This window comes from Centropristis striata, chromosome 8, assembly GCF_030273125.1.
Source record: "Centropristis striata isolate RG_2023a ecotype Rhode Island chromosome 8, C.striata_1.0, whole genome shotgun sequence".
Classification (NCBI taxonomy): Eukaryota; Metazoa; Chordata; class Actinopteri; order Perciformes; family Serranidae; genus Centropristis; species Centropristis striata.
The window spans coordinates 39,213,913-39,228,148 of record NC_081524.1 but is presented as its reverse complement, the minus strand read 5'-3'; the positions used below and the strand labels follow the sequence as shown (position 1 = coordinate 39,228,148).

General features: G+C 40.6%; 2 protein-coding genes across 3 annotated transcripts; one reads left to right on the top strand and one right to left on the bottom strand.

Moving 5' to 3' along the window:
• Positions 1–835: 835 nt before the first annotated feature.
• On the bottom strand, positions 836–2,608 carry LOC131975746 (chemerin-like receptor 1). The gene is made up of 2 exons (XM_059338500.1): positions 2,479–2,608; positions 836–2,049 (listed from the first exon to the last, which is right to left on the bottom strand). The coding sequence occupies exons 1-2, from the start codon at positions 2,486–2,488 to the stop codon at positions 971–973; spliced, it is 1,089 nt and encodes a 362-aa protein (XP_059194483.1). The 5' UTR covers positions 2,489–2,608; the 3' UTR covers positions 836–970.
• A 4,906-nt stretch (positions 2,609–7,514) lies between these two features.
• On the top strand, positions 7,515–13,979 carry LOC131975757 (nonsense-mediated mRNA decay factor SMG9-like). 2 transcript variants are annotated; one of them, XR_009394748.1, is made up of 6 exons: positions 7,515–8,203; positions 8,293–8,400; positions 9,079–9,204; positions 9,295–9,439; positions 13,238–13,376; positions 13,679–13,979. XR_009394748.1 is itself a non-coding variant. In XM_059338514.1 (5 exons), exons 1-5 carry the CDS (start codon positions 8,032–8,034, stop codon positions 13,314–13,316), a joined length of 630 nt encoding a protein of 209 aa, XP_059194497.1. In that variant the 5' UTR covers positions 7,516–8,031; the 3' UTR covers positions 13,317–13,979. The 2 variants fall into 2 exon arrangements, 1 of the variants encoding a protein (XP_059194497.1); XM_059338514.1 differs by having other exon boundaries at positions 7,516–8,203; positions 13,238–13,979.
• The last annotated feature ends 257 nt before the right edge of the window (positions 13,980–14,236 follow it).

The following is a 14,236-nucleotide window of genomic DNA, read 5'->3' as shown; positions in this document are numbered from 1 at the left end:
CAAAAAGAGTTAAATGGAGTTGCTGTGGATTGGCTGATTTCCATCGCACCTGCTAAAACCACCAATAATGACCTAAATGAGCCATATCACAGAGCATTCAGGAAAAAAACACACACAATTATTCATAAACATGATGGTTTACGGTTGTAAAAAAAAATAATTTGGGCTTCATGGCTGGGTTTCATTGAATTTGGGCTACAAAACCACTGAACCACAGTTAGTAAGGCTTTATAGAAGACTTTAGACTTCTATGGAAGACTATAGAAGTTTAAACAGTAAATAAATAATGGTGTAATGAAGGAATATGAATTCAGGTGTACGTTGAGATTTTGGCTTGCACTTTGATATGTCTTGGGCACAAAGTGTGAAAACCACTGATGTAGAGTATAGTCTCTGCCATTTCCAGATAAGGTTTGAAAACAGCAACTAAAGAAAACTGATGTGGTTTCCTGTAAGATGAGATCAGCCTCTGTAGATAGTGGTGTGCACTTGTGTTAAAGGAACAGAACAATTAATTAAAAATATGTTTTTATTTACAGTATTCAAATGCATACAGCTCATTATTAAAGCTCAGTTTTGTGGATGCTGCTATGAACAATCAATCATTAAACATGGGCAAAAAATACAAACTTAAACATGAACTGTTCTCTTAAACATATTAATTATAGACAATTCCATATCTGGTGTATGTGATGTCATCAAACTGCATGCACTTTTAAGACAAACAACAAATATTTCAACTGTCCCAGTGTGTAGAGATGTACTGTCTGAATCAATTCAACATGTCATTTTCAGTTTTCTTTCTCTACGATTGATTACAATAAAATAATATATATATTTTTATATATATAAAAATAATCCTGATTTATTTAATTTACATTGCTTGTATTGGTGGTTTTAATCAGTGCTCAGCATCACTCTCCTCAGTGATGACAACTGTTTTGTGGAAGTTTCAGGAGGCTGTGGAGGCTCATTCAGTGCTCGCTGTCTCTGTCTCGGCAGCGATCACCACTTTGCTTTCTGTAAAGTTGTAGGAAGTAGCTGTGACTTTCATATCCTCAGGTGCCGTAGAGTCAGACTTCCGGGCAACCCGAGAAAAGTGTGAGGACAAGGAGCGAGAGGACATGTGGTCCTCAGCCAGGGCACTCTCTAGGACAAAGAAAACAGACTGCCCGAGTTTGTTCTGGAATTCATCACACATGAAAACATAGAGAATGGGGTTCAGGCAGCTGTTAAAAAAAGCCAAACTCAAAAACGGAGGACCTAAAATCTCAACGATGCTACCAAGATTTCTGTCAGTGTAGGACTTTAATTCTATAAAATGCACAACATGGTAGGGCAACCAGCAGATGAAAAATGCAAGAACGATGGAGAAAATGATTGGGCGAGGTCTCTTTTTCCTTGTTCTCTGCAGACGCCCTGCACGAACACCTATGGCCACATAAGAGACAAATATCACCAGGAATGGGATGAGGAAGCCGACAACAAAGCGAAAAATGCCAAGAGTCCAAACTTTTTCAAGTGTCATGGATGAGGTATAGCCACAGACAGTCTTTCCATCCCTGATTCCAATGTCTCGAAAAGCTGCATAAGGGATGGTGCAGGCCGCAGCAGTTATCCAGATGACTACACATATGACCTGCGCTTTGCAAACGGTGCGCTCGTTTTGTGCCCACACCACCACCCAGATTGACAGGCAACGATCCAGACTTATGGCTGTCAAAAGAAAGATACTGGCAAACATGTTGACTACAACCACAAAGCTGTTGAGCCTACACATGATTAGTCCAAAGTGCCATTGGTGACCTTGAGAGGCAGAAATGATCGAGAAAATCAGGAAGGCCGTGAAGAAGAAGTCAGCCAGGGCCAAGTTGAGAAACCAAACGGAGTTGACGGTTCTCTTCATCCTGCAGCCGGTCACGTAGATGACCAGCCCGTTGCCCACAGTCCCCAGTATGAATATCAGGCAGTAGAAGACTAGGGAGGCCTTACGCACATTAGTGATAACCTCAGTCCAATCTGTTTGCTGTGCAGTGGAAGTGTCGTTACCTAATGAACAACAAAGAAATGTGTTACTACACACATTAGTATCTTCAACACATTCTTAGTATGCAAACAGAAAACTGATTATTTGATTATTTTTTTCACCAGACTACATAAATTATTTTAATAAGTGCATGTAATTAACTTGCATTTGAAAATACTCAAGTCCTGACACATTCAGGACACATTCCTGGCTGCCACTATAGTACTAAATAGGGTGACGCAGTCACAGAATACTTTGTTCTTAATTGCAAGTAAACATTTCCACTTATTTCACTCACTTGCTGTTGTTATCAGAAAATATTACCTATTAACTAAAAATCAAAGTTCATACAAGTCTTTTTAGATAACCTTGGAGAGATATTATGGTAAATCACCTTCATTGTTTTTACTGCAATTTAAAATCAATGCAATTTTATGTATAAAGTATCTTACCCGTCCCCATTTTTCTGGTGTGGTGAGAGTCTTTTTGATATCTGTCTGCTTCTGCCGTTACTTTCTCTCTCTCTCTCTTTAATTACTCCTCCTTCTCTGCCCAGCTGCCAATGAGACAGTACTTCTGCTACTGCCAGGGCGTTGGAGTGGCCAAAATAATAAGAACACCTTAGTATGTAATGCAATCCAACGAGACTGCATCATCTGAAAAAAAATCAAACCCCCCTTGGTACTTTACTTAAAGCTTCGTCTGCTTTTCATTTTCATTTAATTTAAAATGCTTTTTTCTTCTATTTTAATACTCTTAGTACACGTTAGTTGGAAGCAACAGTCTGGTCGATCCAGCCAGCAGATAAGACACAGGGGGGTACACAAGAGACAATACCAAGAAGGGACCACACTCCACTGTTCTCACAGACCAGAGGGCCACCAGAATCACCCTGAAAAGATACAAATATATTTTGAAGAGCATGTATGTGAAACCGTGGATCAAGCTTGTGACATTAATATTAATATTAATATCAATGCACTGAGAGGACTTGTGTTCTTTGCAGCTTTTTACAGGATGTGGGCTGGCCTGCCACTAGTTTAAAACTATCAGCAGGAAGCAAGAACCTCACCGTTGATGAGGAAGATAGAACTGTTTTTAGCAACATAATCAAGTTATTAACAACCCATTAATGAGGAAGCAATCTCTTTTGCTATAGTTATTTACTAAATCTATAAAAGCTCTGACAGTAAAGATGAAAAAATGTTGTAAATATTAAACTTTGGATATCATGTCCGTCATGTATAATTTGTAAGTAATTATTAATTTACAACTTATTTGTTAATATTAACTTAATATAATATTTATAATATATTAATATTAACAGTTTAATATCAATCAATTATATATATATATATATAGAGATATAGATATATACTCATTTCTGTAAACGATTTGTAAATGTATCAACAAATTATCTTTTGCCAATGTAAAACAATTTAGATTCAAAATTTTCAGCTGATTGTTTGTTGAAAAAATTATTTTGACAAATCAACAATCGACAGACCAACAATAAAAACAGAGAACAAGCAAAAATAACTAACACAAAGTGAGTCTCATGCTGGGTAAAAAAACAGTAAATAAAAGTGGGTTTTAAAATGAATCTCACTATTGCCAAAGGACCCAAGTCGACAGGGCAGGATTCCCAGGAGCCACTAGGGCCAAACACAATCACCTCTGTTTTTTCTGTGTTAAAATTGAGGAAGTTAAGGGCCATCCAGGCTTTTACATCGTCAAGACAAGCCACCCTGTTGGCCTGTTTAATAGAAAATGTCTCACTTTTCCTCAGGGGGACATAAATCTGGCTGTCGTCAGCGTAGCAATGAAAAGAGACGCCATGTTTTCTAAGGATGGACCCTAGGGGCAGCAAGTAAAGGGAGAAAAGCAAAGGTCCTAAAATTGAACCCTGTGGGACCCCATATAAGAGCGGAGCAGTGGAGGTAATGTTTTGGAATGTACGTGGTACACATTCATAATTACTGGGTAAATAGAAAGTAATTACTGGGTACTTACAGGTAAATATCAGAGTCATTACTACCCTCACTGTCACTACACAGGTTGGTTGGTTGGTAATACATAATCTATAATTCCTGGTAGTTTTCAGTATATATCTAGTAAATACTAGGTAACTTGTTGGTATTTACCAGGTAAATATCAGGTAACTACAAGTAAATAATTGGTAGCTACAGGTAAATATGTGATCATTTTTGAGTAAATACCTGGTAAGTACCAGGTAAATATATAAAGTTATTATCACCCTAACAAAGTCACATATAGTAACAAAGATCAGTGGGTTTATTGACTACAATATGCAATTGCAGGTTTTCTACCAGGTAATTATTGGGTAAATACCTGGTAGATGTCAGGAAAATATCTAGTAAATATCAGGTAACTTGTTGGTATTTACCAATGTAAATACTGGGTAATTACCTGGTAAGTACTTGGTAATTACAAGGCAATTACATTTAATTACCTGTTATTACTTAATAAATACAGCGTATTACCAGGTATTTACCTGATAATTACCGGACTGTAAAAGGAAGGGTTACCAAAGTCTTTGATTAACAAGCGTGCTGACGATCGCACAATTTTTCCTTTTTTTATTTACCTCCTCGTCTGGTCCTGTCTGCTCACCGCGGCCACTAGCCACTAGCTGCTGCCCTCTTCCACCCCGGCGCAGAGACGAACAGCCGGCTCTAGGCCTGCTAGCCGCCAGCTGCTATCTCTCCAATGTCTCTACCCGGGCTTGGCCTTCGTCTGCCTCGAGATTGGACCTTCCTTACTCCGTTTTCTCTCCATTCTTCTGTAGACCAGTCATTAGCAGCTAGCAACTAGCTGCTGCATCTCTGGTCCTCTGCTAATACTCCGCTCTTCAACTCAGGAATATTACCTGCCACTTTACTCCAAACTGCCTCGCTGAAATTAAATCCCTCAGACTCCTGCGTCATCCTCGATATGTGCACAGAGCAGCCAGACTCAACTTTGTGTTTTCCAACCATGCCACGCCCACAATACTGTCTGACTGGTGCTGCGCCGCACAGCTACGACGTCATCACAACAAAGAGCACCGGGTCTGAGCGACCGGCCCCCAAAATACAATAAGGAATTCTTAAGTGAGTTTTCAAACTTCCTTGCAGGAGTGATGCCCAACTATGATCGTGTCCCTCTTGTCGGCGATTTTAATCTGCATGTGTGCTGTCCTGATACGCCTATGGTGAAGGACTTTTTAAACATTGTGGACTCTTTTAACCTGAAGCAGTGTGTGTCCGGCTCCACACACAAGCATGGTCAAACTTAGAGATTGGTGATTGTGTGTTTTCTGATCATGCACCAGTCTTATTTAGCGTTGATCTCCTCTGTGTGCCAGCTAGACGTTGTTCACCTGTCAGCTCTGTCGTGCTATTAACCCCCTCACTGCTGGAAACTTCTCTGCTGCCTTCTCTGCTGTCTGTGTGCGCCCCGATTCAGCCACTGCTGATACGGAGGAGTTCTGTTCCTGGTTTAACTCCTCCGGCCTTTCTATAATGGACTCTGTGGCTCCTCTAAAACCCAGGCAGTCTAAGGCTAGAGCTGAACCCTGGTTTAATGACAGAACTCGTGCAGCCAGACGGGAATGTCGCAGAGCCGAATGCAAGTGGGAAAAGGACAAGCTGCAGATTTCATTTCAGATTTTAAAGGACTGCTGGTGCTCTTATCAAAATATTGTAGAGGAATCCAAAAGAGAGTATCTGTCAAGCATTGTCACAAAAAACTACAAGAACCCCCGTGTACTGTTCAGAACAATTGACTCTGTCCTGAATGTCCCACAGCCTGTATGTTTAGATACATCCATCAATGTGTGTAACAGTTTTCTGCACTTTTTCATTGACAAAGTTGCCTCCACAAGAGCTCTCATCTCTCCACCCACCTTTGACCCTTCTGTTTCTGTTCCTTGCCCAGCATTTGATCAAGTGACTCAAGTGTCAACAAGTGTCAGTGTTAGAGGATGTGGTGTCCCATATGAAACCATCAGGTTGATGTGGTCACTCCCCACTTCTTTAAAAAAGTTTTCTCTTTCCTAGGGCCCTCGGTTCTGACTATTGTAAATAACAGCCTGTCCTCTGGTGTTGTCCCCATAAGCCTCAAACATGCAGTCGTACAACCTTTGCTGAAGAAGCCTTGCCTTGACAGCACAGTTTTAGCTAATTTCAGGCCCATTTCTAAGTTGCCATTTGTCTCCAAAATCCTGGAGAAAATAGTTTATGCACAACTAAAAACATTCCTTGATGAACACAGTACCATGGAGGTTTTTCAGTCTGGTTTTAAAACATTGCATAGCACGGAGACTGCTCTTTTAAAAGTTTTTAATGATATTTGAATGGCAAATGATAGTGGCAACCATGTTGTTCTTGTGCTGCTCGATTTGACCGCTGCCTTTGATACTGTTGATCACTCTATTCTGTTGAAGCGTCTGCAGCAGCTTGTGGGCATTGGTGGTAGCGCACTGGAGTGGTTTAGGTCCTACTTAGTGGACAGGACTATGTGTGTTGGTCTTGGGGCTAGTGAATCCTGCACTGCTCCGCTCTTATATGGGGTCCCACAGGGTTCAATTTTAGGACCTTTGCTTTTCTCCCTTTACTTGCTGCCCTGGCGAGACATGGCGTCTCTTTCCATTGCTACGCTGACGACAGCCAGATTTATGTCCCCCTGAGGAAAAGTGAGACATTTTCTATTAAACAGGCCAACAGGGTGGCCTGTCTTGACAATGTAAAAGCCTGGATGGCCCTTAACTTTCTCAATTTTAACACAGAAAAAACAGAGGTGATTGTGTTTGGCCCTAGTGGCTCCTGTGAATCTTGCCCTGTCGACTTGGGTCCTTTGGCAGCTTATACAAAGTCGACTGTCACAAACCTGGGTTTTAAAATGGACAGTGATTTTAAACTGGAAGACCAAATTAGTGCAATAGTGAAATCTTGTTTCTTTCACCTCAGGCAGCTTTCTAAAGTGAAATCTTTTCTTGCACACAAGCACTTTGAGACAGTGATCCATGCTTTTATTACCTCTCGGCTGGATTGCACTTTAGGGTTCATTTTAAGATTCTTTTATTTGTTTTTAAGTCTTTAAATGGCCTCGCCCCGCCCTACCTCTCTGAGCTCCTACACCTCTACGCCCCTGCACGTTGCCTCCGGTCGGCTGATCAGCTGCTCCTCAGGGAACCGAGGTCCAGGCGTAAACTCAGAGGGAATCCGACTTTCTCTGTCGCTGCTCCCAGCCTTTGGAACATTTTACCTTTGCACATCAGACAGGCCTCCTCACTCTCTGCTTTTAAAATAAATCTTAAAACCCATTATTATTCACTGGGTTTTAACTCAACATGAGCCTTTGCTCTGTTTTATTTTTTGTTTTTATTTGTCCTTTGTGTGTTTTTTTTTTAAATTAAGATTAATTTTAAAATTGAGATTAATTTTAAAACCCACTTTTATTTACTGTTTTTTTTGTTTTACCCAGCATGAGACTCGCTTTGTTTTAGTTGTTTTTGCTTGTTCTTTGTTTTTATTGTTTTTATTGTTGGTCTGTCCTGCCATGTACAGCACTTTGTATCAGCTAGCGCTGTCTTAAAGGGCTATACAATTTGTGACACTGATCTTGAGTGCCCACTTTGACATTGTGCCTCTGAATGCAGTCGACATCACTTGCACCTGCTCAAACAACCCATAATGAACAATATGAGCCTTAGCCATTAAGCTTTTTTTTACTGTCTGCAAACAAAGTGTCCTGTCCTGCCCCCCTATAGTCCACCACAGGCTCAATTGTTTTTGCTGATATTAAGCTTCAGGGGATTCATTAGTTAAAATAGGGATAACTTTCATATTCCCCCAAAATACACTTAATTCCTGTAACTAAATTCCTCTTCACTACATATATTGATAAATGATTCTGAACACATGGATGTAAACTGCAACTTGACTGATTGACAGAGACATGCAACCCTGAGGCAGTAGTTCTAGTCTCAAAACAATATTGACATGCTCATATGTAAAGTGAAAGATGCCCAATTGCACACCATTGTTAATGTTTTATTTGTGGACAGGTTTCTTCAGACTGCTGAGATGCTGAAACCTTCCACTCCATCTGCGAGCCACGACAGCACCGGCTCTTCAAGCAGTGATGATGGAGCGGAGTATTACCCTCATATAGGTGGATTTGCAATACAAACACACAGTCTCATACACCAGACAGTATTTTAATATGCAAATTAATTTATTTGAATTTCATCCTTCCGGCAGTGTTCCTCCAGAATAAGGCCAGACGGGATGATTTCTGCCCGAGGAACCTGAAGAACATGCACATGGTGGTGGACAAATTAATGGCCCACTCTCATCTCAAATACAAAGGTTCAGGAATAATCTCTTCATACAAATATATTCTGTTCATGCTTAATCCCTTTTAAGGGTCTAATGCAGGCATGTCCAAACTATTCCATTACCAAGGGCAATGTGGCTGCAGGTTTTCCTTCCAACCAAGCAGAAGCACAACAGGCACGAGTCATTTAATCAACTGATCTCATTGTTCAAACAGCTATTGGTTGAATCAGGTGTGTCAGGTGTCAGGTCTTCTTGTCAGGTCGTCTTGGTTGGAACAAAAAACTGCAGCCACACGGCCCTTAATGGAATAGTTTGGACATGCCTGGTCTAATGGTTTAGAACATATTAGTATTTGAGGTTATTGAGGTATTAGTATTTGAGGTCGGCAGCATTCAAAAGTGACCAAAACATCAGGCAGAAAGGAGGAACATAGGAACTGAGAAGTGGTCTGTGGTCACCACCTGCAGAACCACTCCTTTATTGCTAATTGCCTATAATTTCCACATGTTGTCTATTCCATTTGCACAACAGCATGTGAAATTGATTGTCAATCAGTGTTGCTTCTTAAGTGGACAGTTTGATTTCACAGAAGTGTGATTGACTTGGAGTTACATTGTGTTCTCTAAGTGTTCCCTTTATTTTTTGAGCAGTGTAGTTGCTTCATGATGCCACACATGCACCCAACCCATACTTTCTTATTTGTTTAAGGCACTTTGTCCATGCTGGACTGCAATATCCTGCCTGGCTTGGGGCAGGACTTTCTGTCACCTGAAGTCAACATGTTCCTCCTCCCTATGCAGGAGAATGATGGGGAGGATAATCTGACCAAAGCAGGTTAGAGAGAATTTGTTTTCACATAAAGCAGAACTCAATGTCGTCCTGTATCTTGTGCAAGACATGAATCAATCTCCATACCGTGTCTAGGGTCAGGAACGTACCCACTCTTCTCTCTGCTGCCGGGGTACAGAGGACATCCTGCCTTCTCCACTATGGTTTCAAAACTCCGCAGCCAAATACTGGCCATGCCCCGCTGTCAGCTATCACACACCATCCTCACTGAGAAGAACTGGTAAACATCACATTTATCTTTGCTCACTTTCCATTTAAAATAATATGAAGTTCTGTCTATTAAAGTACCATACCACTGTGGCTCATTTGGTAGAGAGGTCGTCTACAGCCTCGGCCACCAGTATGAGTGTGTGTGTGAACGGGTGAATGAGCGTGGTCTGTAGTGTAAAGTGCTATATAAGTGCACCCCATTTACCATTTACCACTAATTAAAAACAGACAGGCCAAAAACAATGTGAAGCAACCAAACACGAAAATACAAATGCTTTAACAAAAAGGGCATCATTTCTACTGTGGATGTAGGGACATTTTCATCTCAGGGCCTGTTCAAATTGTATGCACACTTTTACTGCTTAGCTCATAAAATGTGCTCCTAAAAAGATAAGATAAGATAAGAAATACTTTATTCATCCCAGCAGAGAAATGTAGGTGTTCCAGCAGCCAACATACACACAACACAACACAACACAACACAACACAACACAACACAACACAACACAACACATGTATACATACATATTCCACCTATACAGAACATGAACCCACAATACATAGCCTAGTATAGAAGAAGTGGAATGGATGGTCCATGTGCATTAGTAGCTGTTACTCATAGATAACAGTTACAGCAAGTGTGCAAATATACAGGTGTGTAAATACATAAACAGGTGTGCAAATATACATGTGCAAAAAAACGTGCAAAAATACAGTTTGGTAAATACAGTATAAGCAGCTAAGCTAAAATTTAAATAATATTAAAAAAATATTATTTTGTCCTTACTAAAAGGGGATTCATTATAAAGTGCAATTGCAGTAGGTAAAAACGTATTCTTGAATCTGTCCTTTTTGCAGCTTAGCTGCCGTAGCCTCCAACTAAAAACACTCTTTTGTTTACACACTAGACTGTGCAAAGGATGCATGTTATTGTCCATAATACTCAACAATTTCTGCACCATCCTTCTCTCCATCACCACCTCCAGGGACTCTACAGCACAGAGCCAGCCCTCCTAATCAGCTTGTTTAGCTTTTTAGAGTCACAAGCCCTTACGCCGCTGCCCCAACTGCCACAACAGAATGATAAAACACACATAACATTTTTCTACACACATTAAAGGACCTAAGCTTCCTCAAAAAGTAGAGTCTGCTCTGACCTTTCCTGTAGACAGCTTCAGTGTGTTGCTTCCAGACCAGTTTATCGTTCATGTGCACACCCAAGTATTTGTAGCTCTCTACCACCTGCAAAAAGCAAGCTATAAAAAAAAAATGATACATTATATTCTACTTTCTTCATACTACTTTTTTCCACCTATATCTGACCTAATAATTAATATAAAAAACAAATTGATTTTTGAATATTTTTACCCTTTATATGCCATGTTTATGCCAGTACATTCTTGTTTGTATAAATCACATGTTTTTTCTCTATATGCTGAATATGGTCAAAATGATGCAATCTGATAGCCTGGCTAACACCAGACCAAATCTCATTGGAGATTAGGTCTGGACACCTACAATGTATTTCTCCGTAGAGGAGGTGTGGTTTACGATCCTCCAGAGCCGTTTATTGGACGCTTAGAATGTCTATCAAAGCGTCTGTAGGTAGCTCTTAGCCAATCAGATCAGTTATACCAGATGACGTAGTAGAGCAACAGAGATGGATGTTTGTTGTGTGTGTGTCTGTGAGAGAGTGTTGTTTGCTGCTTTGCTTCTCCAGTTCTCGCTTTCTGCAAGATTATTTATTTTCACGCTTTATTCCCCCTCATGTCATTCAGCCACACACATCCACTGATTTTATGGGCAATAAACAAGCTGCTGCGGGTCTCTGGGGGCTCCGCTGTCCCCCGATTCGGAGCGAGATCACCTGCGGTGACCGGCGGTCTCACCGGCTCGGCGCAACGAGCCGCAGAAACCGCCCGTGCGGCGCTAATAGCCCCGCTACCGGTGATCTCGCTACGAGCCGGGGGACAGCGGAGCTGCCGAGAGACCTTTCGCCTTTCAACTTTCGCTCTAAACAATTTAAAACACCATCTACAGCTAAAGAGAGTTTCGCGTCCGCAGCAGCCATGTTGGATCCGGAAAGCTTCCAAGTGCCGAGTAGTACGCGTCATCGTCTCACCGTCCCTCCCCGCTCTGTGATTGGATCCCTAAAACAGGGCTAAGATAATCGCCTCGTTTCCAGACCGTCTGGAGGTTCGAAATCAAATTCGAGCGCGCAAGGCAGTCTGGGTATACCCAGGCTAGCAATCTGATGGAAAGTAGTAAAAATGATCAATTCCAAAGATTTAACAAAATGCATGTATTATGCTTTAACGTAAGTGAGATCAAATGTTGCATTTGGGAGCTGAGCTGGAAGTAACAAGATCAAATACAAATACACAATCTTGCCAAAATTCATGCCAAATGCATGAACACAGCCTAACTATTAAAAAAAATGAAGAGTGAAAAGCGACAGTTAAAAGCATAGTGTGATACAGGAAACATGCAGGGGAATAGTGTGGTTTGAGGTGTACAATAACAAATGCTAAAGACATAGTGCTTCCTTTCTTTTCTACAGCACCACTAAATATTCTACTCGGCGTCAATTTCACCTGAGCTGCCCCCACCAGAGGGAAAAACAGTCTATGGCGCTCTATTCACTTTGTACTGAATGAAGGAGTGCCTTGATAATTCCATCCGCAAACAAAAGAAAAATGCCTAAAGGCTGCTGTGTGGTTAAATACACTGCCAACAAGGTAAAGAGTGCACAATTAATCTTTCATAAGCTGACAAACAAGTTTTTAAACAGACAAACGTGAATATAGGATGCTGACTCTCGGTATGCCTGACGGTACATGTGCAGTGCATTTTGGCACTAAGTCGTATATCCATACATATATTCAGGCTAGCTACATTTATTTAAGTAAAGTTACATAATTTTGACAAGATGTAACTTGTGTTGAGGTGGAATATGGATAAATCGTAAAGCTGTGCAGTATTGTGTTTGGACATTAGCTTGCTAACATTAGCTTGCTAACAGCCACCTTGCCCTCTCTGGTAGCTGTGCTAAAATAATCATTTGACTGTTTAAATTTTATGTTTTTAGAGAAAGTTTTTCCCTCAGGTGGGCATGGTCTTCAGAGTATGACCTCATGCATGGAGCTCTGTCTCTATAATCCACATGAGAGAAACTCTCAGGCAAGAGAAATGACCAAACTACGAATCTTGGTCATGCAAGGGAGCCATTTTCACTGGGTGTGTCTAAACATTGGTTACGGACTGTTTAACCACCATTCTCCAGCTGAGAGTAGATCCGGGTTTTAATAGTTGCAACAATATTGACAAGCAGCAGCAAGTGATGCTGTATGTGTATCTTCTCTTCTGCTAACAAAACAGACCAGTGGGGTTTAATGGCTTTGTACTGTAGCAACACAGATATTTGCATATCACAGCATTTGTAAGCTAGATAACGACCGTCACAGTAATTTATTTTTTGCTAGCTTAATATAAATGTATATTTATGCAATGAAATAGTATTCACTTCCTTTTATTTTTATTCATTAGATTTTTTTGTAGTTGTATACTGGTCATAAACTGAAGTTCAAGCTTGTCAAAAGAAATGTTTGGATTTAAATATCATGGTGTAAATATATATATATACAGGTCAGCCCCCCACATATTTCTAGGGCTTCCCCCTCCTGGTTAATTAGTCCACTAATTGGTTGCTTTGGTCTTATTTCCTTAGTCGTTTTAATGTTTTTTTTTTCATGCTGGAAGGCATCTTTCTTTAAAACTATTAATGTCTAAATATGTTGTGTTTTTACAGGTTTCACTACGCAGCTCGGATCTGGGACGGGGTGAAAAAGTCTTCGGCCCTCTCTGAATACAGCCGCCTGCTCTGTTAACACTCTGGTTGAGCTGTGTTATATAAACTCGCAGTGCACGCTGTAATGTCCAATAAGCAGGTCACATAATGAAAAATGTGTCTCTGTAAGTGGGGACCGTCGTCTGTACCCTGCAGGAGTTACACTGGAGGCCCGGTCAGTGGTGAAGACTCAGAGGGAATGCAGGACAATCCTCTGTAGACTTTGGTGGGAATGATGAACCTGCGGGCTCTGGGCACTCCGTGTCAGAAAGTTGTGAATGTTGAAGGGACACTGCTGCAGCCTGTACAGCTGCAGTGGTGAGAAAAGGAGAAAACCAGTCGTCTGCACGCGTTCAAGCAAAATGTGATAATCTTTTATTTGCATTATTGACTTTGTGATAGTTTTGGTGTACTGATGGTGCACTTATGTTTTCTGAGATAAAGATATAGAATTGTGTATTTTATTTTATTTTTTTCAAACGTCAATAAAAAGAGTAACTGTCACCCACTCAGAAATAAAATGAAACTCTTGTTTAAAATATTTTGCTCTTCTCGTACAGGACAGGGACAGTGTCACGCTCCAATAGCGTGCTTTAAAACTTTCCTCAATACAAAGACAGTGATGATATACAGGTGTGATAAGGGTTGGCCTCCTTCCCGATTTATCTTGACGTTATCTTTATGTGTATTTTATTATGCAAAAAATAATAAACCAACCTTTGTTAACCGTGACAGGTGTTTGGTGATGACAGGTGTTTGGAGATGGGTTGAAAAATGTAAATAGGTAAAACATGCAAATGTGAGGGGTGTAGCTTTCATTTCTCCGAAAAGAGAACACACAAGTCAGATCAAACGAAGAAATGAAACTTAAGAGTGTGTGTTGCAGGTGAAGGTTGCCCTAGATTTTAATGGCACATCTTTCCACAAAGTTGTTTGCAAATTCATAATATTTTATATATA